General features: G+C 46.0%; 1 protein-coding gene across 2 annotated transcripts; it reads right to left on the bottom strand.

The window, feature by feature from the left end:
* Positions 1-2436: 2436 nt before the first annotated feature.
* On the bottom strand, positions 2437-16452 carry LOC134519148 (cytochrome P450 2J2-like). 2 transcript variants are annotated; one of them, XM_063342823.1, is made up of 11 exons: positions 15720-16452; positions 12474-13241; positions 10925-11215; positions 9351-9513; positions 8565-8705; positions 6745-6905; positions 5745-5921; positions 5053-5194; positions 4699-4886; positions 3684-3822; positions 2437-3219 (listed from the first exon to the last, which is right to left on the bottom strand). In XM_063342823.1, the coding sequence occupies exons 3-11, from the start codon at positions 11129-11131 to the stop codon at positions 3041-3043; spliced, it is 1497 nt and encodes a 498-aa protein (XP_063198893.1). In that variant the 5' UTR covers positions 11132-11215; positions 12474-13241; positions 15720-16452; the 3' UTR covers positions 2437-3040. The 2 variants fall into 2 exon arrangements, with proteins under 2 accessions (XP_063198893.1, XP_063198892.1); XM_063342822.1 differs by lacking the exon at positions 15720-16452 and having other exon boundaries at positions 12474-15185.
* Between the last annotated feature and the right edge of the window lie 5355 nt (positions 16453-21807).

Raw genomic sequence — 21807 nt, 5'->3', positions numbered from 1 at the left:
CACATGAGCCAGCAGTGTGCCCAGGTGGCCGAGAAGGCCAACAGCACTGTGGCTTGTATCAGGAATAACGAGGCCAGCAGGAGCAGGGAAGTGACCGTGCCTCTGTACTCAGCGCTGGTGAGGCCTCACCTCGAGTGCTGTGTTCAGTTCTGGGCCCCTCTGTACAAGAGGGACATTGAGGTGCTGGAGCGTGTCCAGAGGAGAGCTACCAGGCTGGTGAGGGGTCTGGAGACCAGGGCATGTGAGGAGAGGCTGAGGGAGCTGGGCATGTTTAGCTTGGAGAAGAGGAGGCTGAGGGGAGACCTCATTGCCCTCTACAACTCCCTGAAAGGAGGGTGGAGAGAGGGGGGTGTTGGCCTCTTCTCCCAGGGGAATAATGACAGGGCCAGAGGAAATGGTCTGAAGCTGCGGCAGGGGAGGTTTTAGGTTAGATATTAGGAGGAATGACTTTACTGAAAGAGTGGTCAGGCCCTGGAACAGCCTGCCCAGGGAGGGGGCTGAGTCACCATCCCTAGAGGTGTTTAAGAAACGTCTAGATGTGGCACTTCAGGGCATGCTCTAGTGGCAGAGATTGTAGGTTGTTGGGGTTTTTTTTGTTTGTTTGGTTGGTTTTTTTTTGTGTGTGTGTGTGTATGGTTGGACTCGATGATCTGAAAGATCCTTTCCAACCATGAAGGTTCTATGATTCTATGATTTTTGTCTTTGGTTTTTAAGCACACTTAAGCATGAGCCTGTGGAGATGCACGTGTTCCCCTGCACTGACATGAGATGTTCCACTCAAAAAATAAACAAATTAATGCCTCCTTCGTTTGTGGTATGGGATCATTACCTTTAAAAATGGGGGAGGCAGTGGGGGCGTTCCCAACAGATTTTTTTTAAAAAAAAAGAAAGAAGAAAAATAAGATTATTTCAATCATTTCTTCTCTCTGTGAGTAGGGAAGGGAACTCTAAAGTAACAGGGAAAGGCAAGTTTGAAATGGAAGATGGAAGGGATCAACATTTGTTTGCTAAGCTGGTGCAAATAATACAAACAGTACCCATATACCAGGGGTCAGACCTACAGCAAAGCGATAAAAAAAATGGAGAGAAGCCAGTGTTTAGTCCTGCATGGCTTTGAAAACTTCATAGGTGAAAAAAAAGTCCACAGATCTTTTATGTTTTCTCTTTTAGAAAGGAAAAAACACCACCACGGGAGCCTATAACTGCGAAACATTAATTAAAAATGCAATAGGATTAAAATGATCAGTTAGAAGGATGGCTCATTGACAAAATCCCTGTGTGCCCGGCGTGGCGGGGATGTGATGTGCAAAGGACTCTCCCATGTGGCACAAATCTGCCACTGCACAGCGATTGCTTTGTAAAGCAGCAAAGGCGGTTAATGCCAGAGATGGAGGCTAAAGACAGTGGAAATGAAGCTTGATTTAATCCTGTTTCCCTGTTAACTATTCAGTATCCTACATGCGCGCACACAGAAGAGTCACTTACGAGTGACTTAAAAGTGAGAAGAAACAAAACCAATCATCTTTGCTGTGACTAGATTCCAAAAAAAAGCACGCAGGAGACAGCCCTTCTAAGCATTAATGCTCGGTCACGTAAATCGAAAAAGATCTCTGCAAGTTTCATATTTAATTAACTCTTTTCCAAAGAGACCCTGGTGCGGGCAGAAGCAGTGTCTCCATCGCAGGGGGTGCCATGCCCCCAGCCCACCTCCTCAGCCCCATGCTATGGACATGCCCCTCGTGCCCGGCCACCGATCTTCAGCAGAAGGGGAAGGGACGGGGACGAGCTCGTGACTTCCCACTGCAAAGCCTCTGCGCCGATGTTTCCTTCCTGGCAGCCAGCAGTGAGCCGCCACGGGCACGACCCTTCCGACACTTTCTGCTGCTTCTCATTCTGTTGGGCTTCAGCTGACGCGCAACCGCGCGCAATTATTTTTTTGCCACTTTTCTTTCCCATTGTGTATTTTACTACCACAGATCTTTTTCGATAAACCTTTCCTGCTCGTACAATTGCAATACTGCATTTTTATAGCCATGGCATGGATGCTGTGGCTCCTCATGCCATCCCACTTGGGCCGGCCTATGATAGAACCTGCTTCTACTACGCTGTAGCCTCCTAACTAAAATTTCCATATAATGGCTTTAAACTAAAGGAGGGTAGATTCAGACTAGAAATAAGGAAGATAGTTTTTACAATGAGGATGGCGAAACACTGGCCCAGGTGGCCCAGAGAGTGGGTGGATGCCCCATTCCTGGAAACATTCAAGTTCTGGTTGAATGGGGCTCTGAGCAACCTGATCGGGTTGAAGATGTCCCTGCCCATGTCAGGGGGGGCTGGATTAGATGACCTTTAAAGGTCCCTTCCAACCCAAACTACTCTATACATGTATGAGATAAAAAAACGCATGATCATGCTGTGAGGATCTCTATTTCCATTGCAAAACAGCAACACGGTGGTGTGGGGTAAAGCGGGGAACGCATACGAAACAAAGGCCAAGGCCACCTGAACCTCAGGATTGGCCTTGGCCCCCTGGAAGTCCAAACTGGCGCTGAGACATGAACCCAGAGCTTCTACGTCCAAGGCCAGCTGCTCCACTGACCAGGGAGACCTCAGAAAACACCAGCCCGTGGCCATTCAGGGTGCTGCAGATGTAAAGGTTGTGTAACGGTCTCTGAGTGGTGGACGTATCCCCTGTGGAAGAACCACTGTGGCCCCAACTATGCCCATGGTTTTTCAGCTGGAAGACACCTTACTGGGAGGTGTTAACAGTGGAAATGAAGTAATAAGGCTTTTAAATTCATGCATTTTGTCAAACTGATAGAGGGAGGAGGCAGGAGGTGAAAGGAAGAGCCCCAGGGGTTGTCCTCATTGCAGTGTGCAGGATGTGGCCCTCCTGCCCTTTCCGCTGCCACCTGCGTGTTGGTGGGTGCTAGATGCCCCATCATTTTAGCCCAAAATCTGCGGGGCAGATGGGAGAAGGGACACTTTCTGGCTTGAGGAGGGCTGAAGCTGTGGGGTGCGGGGTGGCCCTACGCCAGCCTCAGTCGCGAGGCAGCGCTTGGATCTGGAAGGGCTTTGGGCAGCGCGTGAGGCTGAGTGTGAAGGCGAAGGTCAGGGTGGTGGCCGCCGGCACCTGGAAGGTGAACTTCTGCAGGAGGGCTGTGAAGAAGATGAAGAGCTCGGTCCTGGCGAGCTGCTCCCCGGGACAAGCCCGCTTGCCTGGAAAAGGAGCAAAAATAACCCTGCCGAGTCCCGAGCGAGCTTCAACCGCCTCTTGGGCTCCTCTCGCGCACGCCGCATTGCACAAGCTGTGGGAGCTTTTCTTCCTCGAAAGGTTAGGTGGCAATGTTCACCCACACATTTTGCAGAAACCTTCCCCAGAAGTTTGCTGCTGAGCAAACTGCGACGGCTGTTCGGATAGACTAAGAGAGGAAACTAGGCAAAAAAAAACCCCATTTACGCAGCTTGCGCAAGAGGAAGAAGCCTTATTTTTTTTCATCCTACAATAACAAATTGATTTCCCTCCTGCTCTGAGCAGTCAGCATTAACTGTTACTGGGATTTTCACCATGGGGATGGGCTGAAAGCCGGACAAGGAGCAGTACCCCCTACTCTGGAGTGGGTGTCTTGGGGAAAAAATAAGCTTTGCAAAAAGGAAAACCATCTCCCCATCCATCATCCTACCTGCAGAGAAGGGCAGAAAAGCCTCCCGCCTCCTGTACTGGCCGTTTTCCAGGAAATGTTCAGGATTAAAGGTGTCTGGAGTCTCCCACACGTTTTTGTCGAACATTATCGAAGTCAGGCTGGTCATCAGGGTGGTGCCCTGCAAGAGGTGGAGAAAACGGATGATTATGCGAAGGAGAAGAGCCGACATGTTGTCAGACTAGTTTATTATTAGCTCTGTTCCACACACAATGTAAACTACATTTTTTTTTGAGGGCAAAATGTTTTTTCGTAAGCTATGTAATTAAATTAGGGTGAAAGCCTACAGGATTGTTCACTTCTGTGCTCCTCTATATATCACCATAGTGTTGATCCGTACCTTGTGCTGCTGTCACCGGCAATGTTCATATAAACCACCTTTAAATTGACAACGTTGTGTTCCCATAGGAATTTGAAGCAATTTAACTGAATAATTTTCAATTGATCTGCTTTATTGAGCTTTTTTAAAAAATGCTGATCTGGTTTATCTCCACAACCTCCACCAGAAAAACAAAAATATTTTAATCAGTGTGGAGCAAATTGCCCGGGTTTTTTTATTTTTAATTTTCCTTGATGAAACCAATCATATACATGGAAGAGACTAGGTATACCTAAATCTCATATTTGCTTTCATAATGCCAGAACTGTGTGTTCACATCAATATCTATTACCTGGCTTTTATCAACGGCTACTTTTAATAGATAATTGTTAATACCCAAACTGTTTGCCTTCCTATGTTTCTTGGCCCTCTATTCCCATAATGCTTGGAGGACGTCTTGTATAAAATTTAAGGGATAAACCTTGTAAAACTGAAAATTTTCACAATTCTCCTCCATTAGGAGGTGAGACCCATAGGAGGAAGGCTTCTATTTTCTATATAACTGTGATATTTCTATAAGATCCTGCTGGTTGGTTCCTCTCCAGGTGAGATCTGGGACTTGGGCCATGAAGACCTCTCTCTGGTGGGGCAATGGGAGAGCTGGTGGTCTCCACATACTTTGGGCAGGTGGAAGCCTGCCAAGATGGTGTCGCTGGTGGACATCTTGGGCACTCCCAGCGGCACAACGTTGCCCATCCGCAGGACCTCACTCAGCACCGCGCTGGTGTATGGCATGTTCTCCTTGTCGGCCATGGTGGGCTGGCGGGACTGGCCGATCACTGTGTCGATTTCGAGCTGCACTTTCTCTATGGAAAGCAAAAAAAAAAAAAGAATATCTGTGCTCAAAAGGTTCCCAATAAGAAACCTGGGGCTTAGGCACGTCCAACGTGGAGTAAAGATGGACATAGCTCCATTTTCTGAGTTTCGCTTATCTGACTTTGGGCTAAACGAAAGACCCATCAGTGTTCCTACCTTGAATGTGGGGGTACGCAGCCATGTAGAGCAGAGCCCAGCGGATGGCGGTTGCTGTTGTCTCAGTCCCCGTTAAGAAGAGGTCCAGAGTGGAGCACAGCAGGTTTTCCTCATGGAAATATGAGCTGGTGTCACCCTTAAACTTGGGGAAAAGCATAGCAATGAAAACTCTTATTAGGGTGGCGACGCTTTCAAGAACCCAGTCCAATACATAAGTCAAGTCCTGCTGCTATTTTATTATCCATCACCCCTGGGCTTGGAAATTCTACCCCTTACTTTCATTGAATTTCAAGGCCTGTGAACTGCTTTGAAAGACACCCTATTTGCTGTAGAGTGACTTTTGAAAGCAGGTAGCGTTTTTAAATGTGAAGTTTCACAATAGCAAACACAGGCCTGTGAGCTCTCATAGAAATGTGAACATGTTCCCCGAGAGTCCTCCTACGCCACATGACAGAATGAAAAATGGAAGAAGACAAAGTGTAAATACTTTCAAATGAAAAAAAAAAAAAAATCAGTATGTTTTCAAAGTGATCAGGCTCCTGCTGTTGCTAAAAAGTTTGAGTTTGACGGGGAAGAGGTAGGGAGGAGAAGGCAACGCAGGAGGCATGGGCTCCTGTGACAAAACAGCTTTGAGTCCCGTCTGTTCATTTCTTGGGTTAAGATTTAGGTGGCTTTAGGTATTTCTCTCTTACTTTTTCTATTTCCTTCAGGTAACAGTCAATATAATCTCCTGCCTCGGACTGGTCCAAATCCTCCTTGTGCTTTGCGATCACTCCCTTCAAAAAATATTGAAGTTTCTCCTGGTGCCTGAAGATTTTCCTAAAGGGTCCTGGTAGCCATCTCATGATCAAAGGAAAAGCATTATACAGCTGGTGAGAAATCAAACAGAGCAAAAGAGCATTTCTTGAGTTGAAAAAAAAAAGCAGGTACCACAGTTGAGATGATAGTACAATTTTTAGCTCTGCTTGCTACCAGGAAACAAATCAGTTTTGCTGCAAAGGTCAGTTTAGTTACACAGATGTAAACAAGTACAAACGAGATACGAATTGGCCAGATGTTTTCTGCTGATCAGGTTCTCTAATATTGGCTGGCCAAAGCTGTCACCTAATGTAAGGCGGCCACCAGAGTGAGTCATAAATCAGCGTGGATGAAGAGGAGCCCCTTAGTGCTGGGATCTGTGGAGGGGACAGAGATCAGACCTGGCCCATGGTGTGTGGCCATGCAGAATGGCTAGGGGCAGTCTGTCCCCAGATCCACCTGCTTGCGTCAGAAACCTGGACTCTCAGATGGTTTTGTCCTAAATAAAAGCTATTTGAGAAACTGTTTGGGAGAGGGGTAGGGGAAAAGAAGGGAACTTTCACCGACAGTGCTACTAGTTGACTCTTCTTTTTGTAGAAACATAGATATTTTTAAGGTTTTTCCACTGCTCTTCAGTTATGTTCAGGCATGAGATTGCTTTTACAACCCTGCAGTGGTTTTTCTCCGTGACCCTCAACAATTTTAACTTGCTTCCTTACTTTCCTGATGGATTTTGTGTATAAACCCAGTCTAAGGTAAAACAATACTCGTGGTCATTTCCCTTATAACATGACTCTTTTTCTACAGGGAAAAGCAGATTACATCTGCTTAGAAACTCCAGTTTCTGAGCTCTTACACGCAGCTGAAGGTAGAAAAGCATCCGACCGGTTTTACCTGGCCCCAGAAACTTCCCATGAGCAGCAGCATTTCTGCCAGTGAATGCAGTAATTCCTGGAAACGGTTGTCATGGTAGTCAAAGCGGTTCCCAAAAGTTATGGAACAGATGATGTTCGAAACAGCACTGTTAATTTTGTAATGAGGGTCAAATGGTTGTCCTGGAGGAAACAAAGTGAAAGACAGCTTGCTTTTTTTTTTCTTTAAAATCTCAGTCTAACCCACGTGCTCTACCACATCAACAGTTGGGAAGTTGGGGTGAGACCTTACTTATTTTTCACCTATGGTGATGCTAAGGCTTCACCCCCTGTCTTGGGGTCCCCACCACCCCCATCACCTCCAGTGTCCCATTGGAGGTTGGATGTGTGCCACAACATCCGTCCTCTGAGGACATCCCCTCCCGTCTCCAGCTCAGGCTACTGGCACACACCAACGTTAGCACAGAGCTGCCGAAGCAGGGTTTGAACTGTTTTCCAGGGAAAACAACCAGTAGGATGCCACGCTATGGCTGTCGGGTTTGCATGCTCCAAAATGGCTTTGGTGCCAATTTTAAATGCCAAGAGAGGGTCCCTTGAAGCTTAGCCTGGGACAGGGAGCCCAGGACTAACCACACTGCAAAAATGCCATTGCACTGGCCTCTAACTGTCCACCACAAAGAAATAAAGTGGGATGGGAGAGAAGGGAGAGGGTGAGGATTGCACGTCTTTGCGGCTGCCGATAAAGTCCAGCACAATCTCACATGGCCCATAGATATGGTGCACATCATAACTCCTAAAAATCTCAAAAAGAAGTGTGGTGTGACGTTTGTCACATCCGCATTTCTTGGGAGAACTACCAAGCTGAGACCACCATCTCCTAGGGCACGTTTAGGCAACCTGGAGAGCTACTTGCCATGATACGAGAGACTAACACCAGTAACTGATCCAGTCCAGCCCTGAGCTGCTGTCGCTACGCGTGGGAGCATCGCTTTGGGATGCAAGGCACTGCGCGCAGGGCTGCTCATCTCTCCGCTCTTCAAGAAAGTAATTAAACCGGGCTGGTGCTCAGATATTAGAGTGACGGACATGATCACTATTTGTCATTACTAATGGGAAGAAAGGCCCAAACCAGCAGCTTAATTAGTTTATTGATTAGGACTATAAAGGACTATAATCAATTGGCAACATGAAGTATTTGGCCTGTTCAGTGCAACGGCAATTAAAATGGAGCAAGTTCAGTATATAATTTCACAATTCCTATTTAGATCTTTCTTGTTTACTATATATAGCTCCATAGAATTATCTAAACCCCATCTGCTTCTATTTAAAGCTGAAGTGCAACATCACCCATGTACCAACATACAAATTATTCTTACTAATATCCCTCTGGCAGTTCTTAAAAGCTGGACCATAAAAGAGCAAGGCACACGCTTCATCTGTGCACGATACAAAAGGAAAGCCTGACTAAACAAGTTTTAAAATACTTTGCGAAACCAAGGACAAGCAGAGGTTAACTAAGCCTCGGAGCATACGTGCCTGATAGCAGGAGAGCTGCGTTTATTCCTCCGCAGAATACAGGAGAGACTTTCTTAGCTATATAAACATGCGAGCTTTAGCAAACGCCTAGTATCTATTTGCTTAATATTAATAAGGAAGAACTAAAATAGGAGGCCTGAAGTCTAAAAGAAGTGCCGAGAGGCACAGTCTGGAAGTGTAGGATAGAGATTTGAGCTATCGAAGAAATATTTTGCACGTTAGGAGCTGCATTAGAGTAAAAGTTTCACTTCTCATCATTAATTTAGCTGGAAGCTTTGGGCACGGTGCTGTACCTTAACCGCCCACCTTTCTCCTCCTCGATCGTCTCCACAAGGTACCGGCTCTCCTCTTGCACTTTTTCCTCAAAACTTACAGCAATGCTTTTCAGAGTTGCTGCAGCAAACTTTCTCTGTTGCCTCCAGATATGCCCGTTTGATGATATGAGCCCTGCAGGTGGAAAAAGACAAGCAAACGAACCTCACTCTGGGTCACGTATGAGCGATAGGATTCAGAAATGGCCCTTTGTCTTGAACAAAAACCCCAAACCAAAGCAAACAAACCCCGCAGACATTGAAAAACCATGGCTTTGCCTGGGAATTAAAATTCAAGAGTAATTGGCTCATGCCAAAGATCTAGCTTTATGGATTTGCTGTAATCTGCTACTTTGTCACTTTGCGTGGGAAAAAAAGGTGTAAGCCAAAATACTATAAGTACTATCACGCTGTTGGCAGAGCTGCAGGCAGGAGCACCATACCCCGTCTCTGGAGCTATATGCAACCCAGGGGAGGAAAAGTAAAAGAGAAATTAAAACCAAGGGGAAAACTCTTCAAGTGTATCGATCGCTGGGCAGCTTGCGCTTATTTCTCCTCTTTCATCAGGACCTGACTTTGATCCCATCATCATCCCGAAGTCCCAGAGAGATTAAAATGTACATCTGTGAGATTATTAGACTCAATTCAATTCTTGTCTTCCTCTCTGCAAGCTTTTACGGGTGCAGTTACCAAGGACTGAATTCAGCCTCTTTCACTCTAATTGTTATCATTGCAAATAGACGAAAAAGAAATGTACCAAAATCGCCATAGCTGTGCTTACCAAAGCCTCTAAATATTTCTTGGAGAAGTGGAATATTTGGCCGATCTACAAATATTTCAGCCTGGTGGACAAGCGCTTCTCTCACCATTTGGTATCCGTTGACTACCACAAAAGTCAGACTTCCAAACTGCACGCTGAAGATGTTCCCGTACCGACCAGTAAGCTGGAAGAGAGTTCATCGCCCTCTGAGAGCAAGAAGATGGAGATTTTTCAAAACTCACCTGGACAAGGCCTCAAGAAATGGTTTATAACTTTGAATTTAGTCCTGCTGGGAGCAAGGGGACTTAAGAAAAACCCAAACCCAAGACTGCAGGTCACATCCAACCTAAACTAGTCCGTGAAGGTTGGAGATGGTGGAAAAAATGTTAGAGAGGTGTGGTGTGGGAGAGATGGTTTGCTTATATTTGTTAACAGGTATGACCCGGGTTTCACCAGGCGGTTGCATCAATTTAACTTGTAAAAAGGACATTAGTTGCTTTGTAACTGATGGGCATCTGCTCCATCTCTTTTCATTACAGGAAGGGTACAAGAGCTGAAGGCACTTGTCCTTGCATGGACTTTGCTGGCATTATTGTCTCCTGTGCAGTGTTCAACTCACGATGTATAAGAGCAAAGGGCGATCATATAATGTCTTGTGCCCCACTCTAGCAAGGAGCTCAGGCCATCCTCTTCTTAATATGAGTCTACATGATAGGACACACATGATCATCCTGAACTGCCATGGTGACTCAGAAAACCAGTCTGGGGACCAAATGGGTGTCTCAGTCGTTGTGTGAATGTAAATGAATGTGACTGATTTTATTAATAATAATTGTGTGCGTTGACAAAATATCCTGAGCATGCTGCCTCAGCCTTCCCCAAGGGTCCCTCTGGGGATACCCGTGCTTGTAGCCTGTGAAAACCCAGGGTAGGCAAGCTGGTGTCAGCCTGCTAAGTAAAACCATGAGACAAATAGTCACTAGAAAGGGTATTTGCAACCAGCAAGTCAGAACTTTTCCTTTCGCGTTTTCAGAGAAGCATACTCAGCACGTATAAAATGTCACTCTCTTGTTGGCTTTAGTGGGATTCAAAGCTCTGGAAACCTTTCCAGAGCAATCGCTGCCTCCTTCTGTGATGTAGGAGAAGCCACAGGGATGCTTAACTCAGGGTCTTAAATGTTTGTTTTGGATGTAATGGGGCAAATCATTGGCCTCTGGCCAAAGACAATGACAATACAATTTCCAGAGGTGATGTTCACAGTCCAAACCGTTCATTTGCCACACAGCACTTGCCATCCCTCCCCCAGCCTGGCCCAGCACCTCCAAACCCTTCCTGGGCTCCAGCAGAAAATGGTCGGGGTGGGAAGAAAGAGGAGGAGAACGTAAATCTTCCTCCATTACAAGTTTCTTTCCCGTTGAACCTTCCTACTCCCATGGAAGAGGAGGTGATAGTAAGAGATAAAACCAAGAAGGGGCATCCCTCATGCATGGGTATTATATAGCTATTCCTTCAGCCCTTGCTTCACAGGCTTGGTGACAAAAGTCACTGAAGAGGTAAAATATTGTTAGTAGAAGAAATGCCCATGGAGCTCTTACCTTCTGCAGCTCAAGATGGAGGGGCTGCTTAAAGTCCACAAAGGTTCCCACGAGAGGAAAGAGCCGTGGCCCTGGAGGGAAATTCTTGGGACGTCTCTTTTTCACAAGGTCAATAATCAAAAGAAACGTGACCAGAACCACCAAAACAGTCTGCCCGTTCAGCTTTTCCAAGAAAGAAACAAAATCAGGCCAAAACCGAAGCTCCATCTTGGCTGATGAACTCACAGATTTTCATCCCAGGAAGGGACTTGGTGCTGGTGTTATATTTGCTCAAACAGGAGTAAGAAAAGACTAAAAAGAAAATGAAACAAGTTAAGATGCTGATAGCTTATTGGGGGCAGGACTTGCCATGGGTGAGCTGCTTTCCTATATACAGCTAGTGCCAGACCACCTGCTGAATAACTAATTTTAAACACTGGGATCTCCAAAACCAACCCCAAAACCTCAAATGTTAGGCCAAACAAAAGCAATCTTGCAACACTTAAGCTTTACATCTCTGCCAACTCCCTAATTTTCTTACGGAAGAATATTTCTCCCTTCTGCCCTTAACAAGGAGCTCCTTTATACAGACACCTAGCTGGGATTATAAGCATTACAAACATTTGAGGTTAGGTGAAAGCAGCTTACTTGGCTAATTACATACAGTGGGAGTTGCATAATTTAAAAAACGGTAAGGCATCTGAGGTGATGGACACCATACAAGACGTTAAGGGGCTGATCCTGTTAAGTGCTAAGCACCGTCTGCAAAGGGCTGGATGCCTTCAGCGCCCACCAAAGCCTGCCCGGCTTGGCCAGAGCCAGCAGGTGAAGTTCAGAAGCACTGCGAGAGCCCAGGGCTCTGCCCAGCCACTTAAATGAGAGTTAAAGGAGCTTAATTGCGAGAGTGAGAACATAGGCTCACGCCCCTGCCAGCTAAAGGAGAGATTGGAATTTAGGCATTTAAATCTCCTGGGTTTTCCGAAAATCTCCTTCGAATAAAGCTTCGCTCAGTCCTGGGGGAAGGCTGCAGTGGACTGACCTTTGTGACCATGAATCAACCTCATGTCGCTTGCCAATATTTTAGCTACATCTTGTTTCCAGCTTTTCTTTTCTTTCTTATTTTAAGGGATTTACTTTGCAAAAAAATTTTGGTATTCTCTAGTCTTTCACTGCTCTTAAAAGCTTTGCTGTCCATGTCTTTCATAACCTTCGTGACTACAGTTCCAGCAGGAGCACACACAGGCTGTATGTCAGACCCGCACCTTAGTTATTGCAGGAGTTCCTTTAAAGGGTAATACGTATCTGCAACCCAACGCTTCTTGGTTTGAAATATTATTTACAGGTTTCCAGTTGGTATTAGGCATTAAATGGGGAGCAGTAATGGGAGAAACATCTCACATCAGTGGTCTATAAAGCGTATTTTACACGTCACCGCAGCACAGCTGTGAGCAGCAGTGGTTGGACATGCTTTGCTTGTCCCCATGCTGGTGCACCCGTAATGCTCCTGTACAGATTTGCATCAACACACTGATCCCACCCTTCCCGGTGCGGCAAGCCAAGCCTCACTTACCAGAGGCTAAATCAGGATAGTGGGCTTGTGCTCTTCATCCTGGCATCGGGGAGATGACTCGGTTGGTGGAGGTGTCAGCCTACAGCATGCTCAAAGGGACTGTGATGATAAGGCGTCAACTTCTGCTAGCCCAGTTTCACTCCTCTGTTCTTCGCTATGCCATATGATTTGTCAGCATGCACACAGAGTGCAGATCCCTCTACCACTTGTGGCTGCTGTGAATTGGGCTACGTGCAAAGCCAAGGTGTTAATGTGTTCTTCTGGGTGGTGTTGTGGGGGTGGATGCATCGTGGTTGACAGGAGAAATGTTATTTTTAGCAGGAGAAGCACATTTCGCATGTACTCACATGTGTCTTGTCAGTCAGAAACCTCAAGCCTATTACTTTGCCTTGAAGCTTCACATGTCCAAATGTACCTCTCCACAAAGTTCTTAACACGCCAGCTTTACTAAAAATTAGGGAAGAGCATTCCAGTATTACCAGGGCTCTCCTAACCTCAGTAGGCAGTAACACCAGCCTGTTACCAAACTGCATTGCGATGATGCTGGTTTGGGTCCCAGGCTTTAATCAAATCTGTTCCCAGCACGTGGTGATGTGCAAATCCCCGAAGCACTGAGGAAGTCATATTGCTGCGGCGCATGGGCAGTGCAAGCGTCGGACAATTCCTATTTTTGCAGTCTCGACGAGACCCTTAGCTGTGAGATCCTGGTCTCCTGGAAGATGTACCTCTGCCTCTGGCCATCACCACAAACACAGGAACTTTGGTCTGCTGTGGTCCAAATACCAAAATGTGAATTAATATGAGATAGGATGTACCCCCACACGTCTAATAGGGAGCGGGATGTAAACCCACCTTCCCCAATTCCTCCTTGAAATACCTTTTCTGACCACAGTACACAACTTTTTGATCACCTCACCTGAGCTCATGGAGACTGGGTAGATAAATTGTGCCATATTGCATGGACACACGCACATCACTGCTCGAATATTAAGGCATCTTGAACAGCCAACAGACAGAAATTGGCCCATATGCTTTGTACCTTCTTCCCTGGCTAGATGTCTAACTGTGTGCAGAAGGTTTTGAAACACAAAGAGAAACATTCTGTTAAAAATGCAATTACCATTTGTTTTTCAAGATATAGTATCCCATTATTTTTTCCAGAGAAGTGAAATTCAATAAGGTTACAACAGAATGTAGTCCAACAGTTACCGTACTTTCAGAGCATTATTTAAGCTACAGAATTTCTTAATGATTAGAAACATATGTAGGGAAAATCACATGCAAAATGAGAATGACTGGAGACAATTTTCCTTCTGAACACTTTTTTTTTCAGGCAAGTAACAGCTCACCCACCACCGCGGTTCCATCCACCACGTTGGAGGTGTGAGACCCCCGCCCACGCGGCGAGCCGTGTCCTCAGGTCACGTCAGCCGACAGGCTCTAGCGAAGTCCAAGGACCCATCCTGATTTACATCGAGGAATATTTTCCTGCTTCTTTCCTCCTTATGTCAGACCCAAATGAGTGATGCCATTTTCACCGTAGGCAAGCTGGTGAACAGCAGCGACCACCCCGATGTGCGCGTTAAGGCCACATCCCAGAGGGTTTTCACGCAGGTGCAGCTACCATTTCATGATCCAGCCCAGGTGAGTCCCGACGGACCTGGAGGCAACGGCCGTTTTGGACACTCATTTCCTTTCAGGATTTGGTTTACTGGATCAAATGAAATCTACAGGAGATTTGTAATTGCAGAAGGTGAGGAACGGAGAGTGCTGGGGCACCTGCACCTCCTGCAGCAAGCTCAGGAAAGACATGGTTGAACCCAGTCCTTAAGTTTCAGTTCCCAGCTTGAGGCGATTTCACTGGGACATAAGCGCTCCCATAGGAGGTCAGGGCTCAAATATCTCTGGAAGTCTCACTCCAAGCCCCGAAATCAGTGAGCCAAGTCCATATTCACTGCTGTGCATGCATGGCAAACACTAAAGTGCCTCCAATTTTGCATCTTCTCTCTTTATCCTACCTAAGACTAGATGCAAATATTCTCCACGTTTTCCTGGGACTACGGCAGATCTCTCAACTATAGTCTCCTGGCCCCAACAACATTTCCAGCACTCATTAAAGCTACAAGGCAGGCAACTGTCACCATGAATGGGTAAACTGAGGCATTATGAGCTGCAGGGAGCACTCCCCATGCCACCAGACCCTGGATCACCCCTGACTTTTTGGTCTTTGGGCCAAGAATTTATTCCCTACACAGCCCGGCGCTGCATCGCCTTTGCCATCCCCGCGCCCCCACACGGCAGACCCCATACTGACGTATGGAATCGGATTCTGGGGGTGCCGGGTGCTTCCCCCCGAGGGGGGCCGTGCTCCCGGCGCTGCCGGCGGCAGCCGCCCACGATCCCCCCGGCAAGACTCCACCGCCGTCTGCCGCAACCTGGCAGAGCTGGAGCTGCAACCCGGGCTGTTCGCACGGGGCGGCTTCCCGCATCCGAGCTCTTCCCCCAGCTCTCCGAAAAACCTCTAAAATACTCTCCTTTCTAAGATGCACCTTTTCAGTATTCACAGAGAAGAGTACAGTCACATATTCCTCTCAAAGCCACAAGGACTTGACTAGAGCTAAAATGTCATTTATGTACATATCACAAGCGTTTTTCTAGGCACAGATGTCTTTCTGGTGCCAATATGCTGTTTATGTACTTATCTGTCACAAGCACATGTCTACATACATATGCCCTGCTGGCAGAGGCACAGAGCATTTTGAAACTCTTATTAGACTGCTAATGAATAATACGCATACAAAGGAGAAAACAGAAGGTGGATCTATCAGGAACAGCCTCTTTCTTAACTACCTTTTAATTGTAGGAGAGGAAGAAAAGAGATGAATTTTGATATGTTGGCATCTGTGAGGGCCTGCTTAGCAGCATCGAACGCCATCATTTTAAAAGCGGATTTTTCACAGGTTTGGGTATTTTGGCGGGGGGCGGGGGGGTGTGTGTGTGGGGGGGGGGGGTGGGGGGAGATTTTTTTTTTCTTTAAGAAAAAGAAAAAAAAAAAACCCACAAAATTTTGACACTGAGAGTATTGCAAATCCTGGTGCCAATGATGTACGATAGTGTGATTGTCACCATGGAATGCTGAAAAGCCCGAGCAGCTGTTTGGCATATTGACAGTGCGAATTCGGAGCGTTTTAAATGCAAATGACAGTATTCAATTGATCGCACGAAAACAATGGGTCATAGCCTTACCTTTCCTTGGCTACGCTCCGAATAATCAGTCTGCAAATCCATGCACAATGGGGATATTGTACACGTTCTGGGGATTTTGTTCCCCGCGTACATGGGGGTCGATATGATGCTTCTTTTGGGCAGAGCTGAAAAAGAGGTGCTGCCGCGCTGTCCTGGGCACCGGGCTGGGGTGAGGTGAAGAAAGGGGCATAATTTGCTCCAAATCCACCACGTCCTAAGTGTCAGCCTGTTTTTCTTCACTTCTATCCTTTCCTGCTTGCTCTTTAATCATTCCCAAGGGTGGCTGGCTTTCTGCCTGACTTGTCTCCATTATACCCTGCTGCAATCAATATGGCAAGCAGAAATCAGCAGGAGAAGGCATGTTCTGCTCTCGGTGAGAGCCGGTGGGAGGGAAGGAGATCAGGCCAGCCAGCTGCAGCCCCAGCCCGGCAGGCAAACCGAAATCCAGCCGAAAAAGCCCCTGCCAGACGCCTGGGTCTTGTTTTCCTTCATGGTGCCCCCTGCCCGGCAGCGAACAGCAGGTAAAGGTCTTCCTCCCTCTCCCAGCCCAGGGAGGGCAGGCAGGAAAACCTAGCCGTGGTAAAATTTCCATTGAAAACAGCTTCTTTGCAGTGGTGGAAAGAAGAAGGAGAAGGGTCCTTCCAAACCAGAAAATTCCCGGAATGGGGAACCCAGATTTCATCCTGTGTAGGACTGTTACATATGGACAGTGCTGAGAGCTTGATTGTACTCACTGGTTCAGGTCTCCAAGGCTGGCCATGCTAAATTAAGGGCAGCCACTGCCACTCCTGAATATCTCTAGCCATAGCTTTTTGTTTTCGAGGCACAGATTTCTTTAAAAACAATTACAAAAACATGCAGGAGTGCTATGGGTGAGGACATCACCCAGGCAGTACTATCTGCCCATGGCTTTACCTTACAGCATACACATAGGACATCTCCCTCCAAGAATTTTAAGTTGGTGAATTTCTTCCCTTTCCTTAATTTGTAAGACTGAAAGGTTTCCCTTTTCAGGGTTCCCATTCCTGCAATCCCCTGACTGCAGCTAAATTGTACCAGCGAGCTGTGCTTTTCTGTCTCCTGTGCTGCCATCCACCCTTCTGGTATTTCAGTCATAAGCATTTTGGGTCAAGCTCTGTTTTTTTGCATCTCCTTGATCCATGGGTTGTGTGCCCTGAGACGGCTCCGCGTGCTTCTGCAATACAACCGATGCACAAATAGCATCACAGTTACCAGAGCAGTTGCTGAGATGTCTGCGAGATGCCCATGCTCAGATTTGCATCTGGGATCATAAGGTTGAGTTGAACATCACGAATCGCTGATGTTCTTGAGCCGTCTGAACGTGGGGTTTATGTGGTGGGCTCCTTGCACCAGAAATTGGCTTCTCCAGGGAGTTTGCCAATTAGGAAGTGTTCCATTTTAAATGGGGAGGTTCACGAGGAGTCGGAGGCTGGAGACCACACGGCTAATGTCATCCATTTATGGAGTCCTGTTAGGAGGCTCCACAATTTTTTTGGGCTTTCCCAATCTTTCCCAGCAATCCTGTCTGGGTATGAAAACCAAGTGACTTCTCTGTACAGCTAAATTACACCTATTTCAGTGTTCAGCCTTTCAGTCTCTGAAGGAAGGCAATGAATAAACCCCAGCATAATTATTACCTTTGCTTTCCTAAGATGAATCTGTTTACCTGTAAAGCAGACATATTAAAAAACAATCAGCCAATAGAACTAATTAGTTACAACGTAGGCATGTGATTTGCTCAGCCTCTGGAACAGGATAGTGTCTTGCTTAGCTTGAACTCATAGCTGATGGGTGCTTGGTGAAAGATCTTGGAGACTACGTACTCAGCTAAACGCCCGGGGAGACAGAAAATGATTACTTCAGAGAGACATTGCTCAAGTCAGCTCTGCAAGAAATTCATCACCAACAGCACTGGCACCACACATGAGCAGCGGCGTATGGAAATCGAAGTGTAAAAAGTAGCAAAATAAGCTAACTAAGGGAATATTGCATACCATGAGCATGGGGGAATGCATCATTACCCACAGGGAGAAACGTTCTTATTTAGCGGACTTTTGTTTAGTTAAAGGAAACACTTGTATGGGGGGATTAAGCTGTGAACACAGGGCCTTTGTTTTCTGGGAACAAAGAGAACCAAACCAAGGTTAGTAATGGATAAACTTTTTATCAAAATATGCTGAGCTCGAAGGTAAAGCCTTGGGCTTGCTGTCAAACATGCGGGACTGGCCTCTTGTACCTAAAATCCCATGGCCCAAATAGTTGCCCTTGGAAGTAAATTTATAGCTCATTTCTACTTAGCTCCAAGCGGCCAGAAGACCACCCGAAAATAAAGCCACTGCCAAGATGAGGAGGAGGGGCTGCTGCAAGAGGCATGCGCATATCTTAGCGAGATTCTCTTGTTAAGTATAAACCTTTAAAAGAAGTAGGTGTTGCACTTAGTCTGGAAGGCCAGTGCTTGGTATGAGTCCTTCTAGGGAGGTCCTCCTGCATGGAAACAAGGAACTGGGGTCTCCTTTGCCCCGAACACTTTCTGTGAGCCCTTTTACCTGAAAGGTGGAGCACAGCAGTCTTCAAAGGCTCATGAACACGCAACGAAGTGTTTGACTTCATGTTGAATACAACAAAACCCCTCATTGTTTACAAATAGCTTAGCACATCTGGAACAAAAAAGAAGATGCCTTGTCTTTAGCTAAATGGAGGGGCTGATCTCATTCTACCAGAAGGAGAAGGATAACAATAAAAGCACTCCACAATTGTCCCTTGCGATGACAGGACCAGTAGAATTTTTCCAGTCTTCCTCCTGCTGGCAAACAGTAGAAGGCAAAAGTCTTGTGGAGACAGAAGGATAAAACCAAAATGTCTTGCAGAAGGCTAGAAAACTTTCCCAAAGCATTTGTCTTTAAACTTAACCACATGATTTACAAGCTTATTATTAGTTCTCCCCCTCCTTACATAAAAAGAGAAATTTTAAAAGTGTAGATTAACACATTTTTGGATATCTTCCAAGCTCTCGATTCCTCTGCATAAAGGATTATTTTGACAAATCAAAGATCACTTTTTGGGTGGCCTGGAGAGATGCAAATTTGTGCTCTCTTTGTAGCAGAAATGATAGCTCCTCGAAGAGTGCTTACTTGTGTCTCTCAACAATTACAGAGAGACAAATCCAGCCTAGCTTCTGATCTAGCTGCAATAAAATACTGCCTTTGATTCCGAAGAATTTTTTAGAGATTGGTCAAACCTGGGCTGGGGACTGCCTTGGGTACATTAATCTCTGTCTGGTAAATACTTCAAAGCTACTAGGGTTCCTTCAGTGAAAGGAACCATTGGGAGGTGCTTCAAGACCATCTTCAGTGGAGGCCTCTACTGAGAACAGGCAGTTTATTTTGTGGTAATTTATTCTTAAGTTTAAATTTATCTGCTTTGTATCACAAGCTGCTTGTGTGTCTGGATTGCCTGACAACTCTTCTGTAAAAGATGTCTGGCCATTGAACAACACCTGGATGACACTAGATGAGTGCAGAAAATGCTCCTGAGTGGATGACAGAACGATGTTGTGGTGGAGAGCACCTATCATGGTAGAGAGCGATAGTTGGGCTGTCTACTGCCCTGCTTCTTCTGGTAGCAGCGAGTCCTATTTTGGTGTAGCAAAAAAGCAACATGCCTTTGTGCTTTGCTTTTGACTCATCCCGTTGACCAAGAGCAGCACTACTGGAAATGTCCTGGTGTCATCCACTGTTGTGGTATCCAGGTGGACACCGTAATGCTATCCACGGGGCATACTGGGTTTCTCATCAGGATCTAGCTGCAGGTCACAGTGTAGCCCTGCTGCAGTCATCACCGTGCATTGGACAAGAACTCCTCGTGGCCTTAAAGCATCTGGTCATATCAATAGATTAAAGCGCATATTGGAAAAGTAAATGGATCAGCAGAAAAAATGCCCAGAGTAGTTCAGAGAGGCAGTTTAAGAACAAATCAAACCACTGTGAAAGAAACAATTGTCCTGGAATGGAAAAAAAATATATATATATTCACTTAAAGGCAATCTTCGTAAACAGGTTGAACAAGACTATGAGGCTGGAGGAACAGATGGGAAAATGGAACAAACAGATGGAAAAACTCTATTTCTGAAAAAAAAAAATCTATTTGTAAAACTATAGCTACTTTGAATGAATGCTTCAATGTTAGGGAGCTGAGGCATCAGAAAATCCATAACAAGGCCATAAATTCATACATCTGAGATCAATAGGATGGCAGGTCTTTTAGGCAGGTGAATAAGGTGCGTCTCAAACAGCCATATACATTATTTATCCATACTCAATGCCTCCATCCACATGGATACCGTGTTGTCCATGTAGGCTATATCTTAGTCACTTTACAGTTAAAAAATATCTTTCAGATTTTCATTAGCCATCACTGGCTAATATGTTAAAAGAAAAGGAGCATCTTCAGTTTGCTTTCGGTCATCTAATCACAGGAAAGAAATGGGCTTGATCTCACCAACACTGGTAGAAAAGTCCTACAGACAAGGGGAGAAGGAGTGAGTCCTGTGGCTCAGTCCGCCAAATTCACAGGGAACTAAAGCCATCTCCATTAAATGCCTTCTATCCATCCAGCTGTCCTTGGTCAGCAATCTGTGTAGTTACAGTGGGGAAGATCCAGAGAAAAAGAGGGGGGAAAGGTCTGGCACTACACCCACTTCAGGAGGAAACCTCGCTTGCACCAACCAAGCTGCAATGTGCGAGATGAGACACAACCTTGCAGGAAAATATGGGGTTTGTTCTTCAGTCAAAGAACCACCACCCTGCAGAAATAAATCCAGGCAACACTTCGCACAGTGTTCCTAGGTGAAGATGGGTAAGATACTTACAGCAAAAATTTTGGGCCATGGACTAGGTACCCAGAAACTCCCCTTGGAGTAAATTACTTCCTCTGAACAGTGACTTGCATTAGCAATCACAAAAATGCAATACACAAAATGCTAACTTACACCGAGGACTCGAGAGATGGGTGGTTTGAGCTGGGCAGGCAGGGTTAATAAGTACTGGTTTATGATCTTGGCTTTAATCCCTCTGAATCGCAGCTTCGCAGCCGTGAGAAGGGACAGTAGAAGTGTTCCAGCTCACTGGGGACATGAGAAGATTGAATTTTTAACTGAGTGCATTCAGCAGCAAGGGGGTAAAAAAGGACATTTGCTTTCAGCACGGGGACTGCGATGGGGATACGGTGGTGGGGACCCACCTGCCAACAGTGTTTTGCTCTCTTCCTTATTTCAGGTCATTTCTTTTAAGTCAGTGCAGGGCTTTTAAGGCCTATGTCCCATATCTGGGTCTTAGCAGATTTGCCCACTTATTTTCCTGTGTGTGTTTCTGGGACACACAAAAGCGTCTTTAGTGCTCAAGTAAGTTCCCCTTCGAGGAGGGACTGTCAAAGACGGGCGCTAATGTCATTAGCAGGTTACAAGGGGGAAACGAGACAGAATTTGCTACAGATCCTCATTTCCATAATCTTGCCTCGACATCCTCGTTTGTCAGTTCTTAACCTCAATTCCTTAACCTCCAAATCTGTGGAGTCGTTGACCTTGGGGATTTGTCTTCAAACTGATTTCAAGTTTTAGGCAATCTAAATTAGGCTCCCCGTGACAGAAGACAAAACTTGGTCTTTGCACCCAAATGTGAAAGACAGGCCCAGAGTGCAAGTGAAATCTTGCAATCATTTTTTCAAACCATCTGCCCATCTGCAGTCCCAGAACAATATCAGTTCGGTGTTGGCTTCCCTCTCTCCCTCACAGGAATAAAGAAATTACCATAAACAAAGCAGATCAAGGGTCTATTTAAGCCAAATGCAGCCAAGACACATTGCTCCAGAAGGGAGCAGGAGAAAAAAAGAGCTACAGGGGAAGTTTCTTCCTACCTCCCATTAACTCCAGTTTGGCCAGTGATGCCGGACACGACAGTGTAATTTGGAGTGGATGGTGCTGCGTTCCCTCTCCATGGGCACTCCGTTTCCAGGGTATTTCTGCGGCAAACAAAAGTGATCATCACAAACCATTCTGGCCAAAGAAAAAAAA

The sequence above is a fragment of the Chroicocephalus ridibundus genome, chromosome 8 (genome assembly GCF_963924245.1).
Source record: "Chroicocephalus ridibundus chromosome 8, bChrRid1.1, whole genome shotgun sequence".
Lineage (NCBI taxonomy): Eukaryota > Metazoa > Chordata > Aves > Charadriiformes > Laridae > Chroicocephalus > Chroicocephalus ridibundus.
The sequence above is the reverse complement of the archived record's forward strand: the minus strand, read 5'-3'. Positions and strand labels throughout refer to the sequence as shown.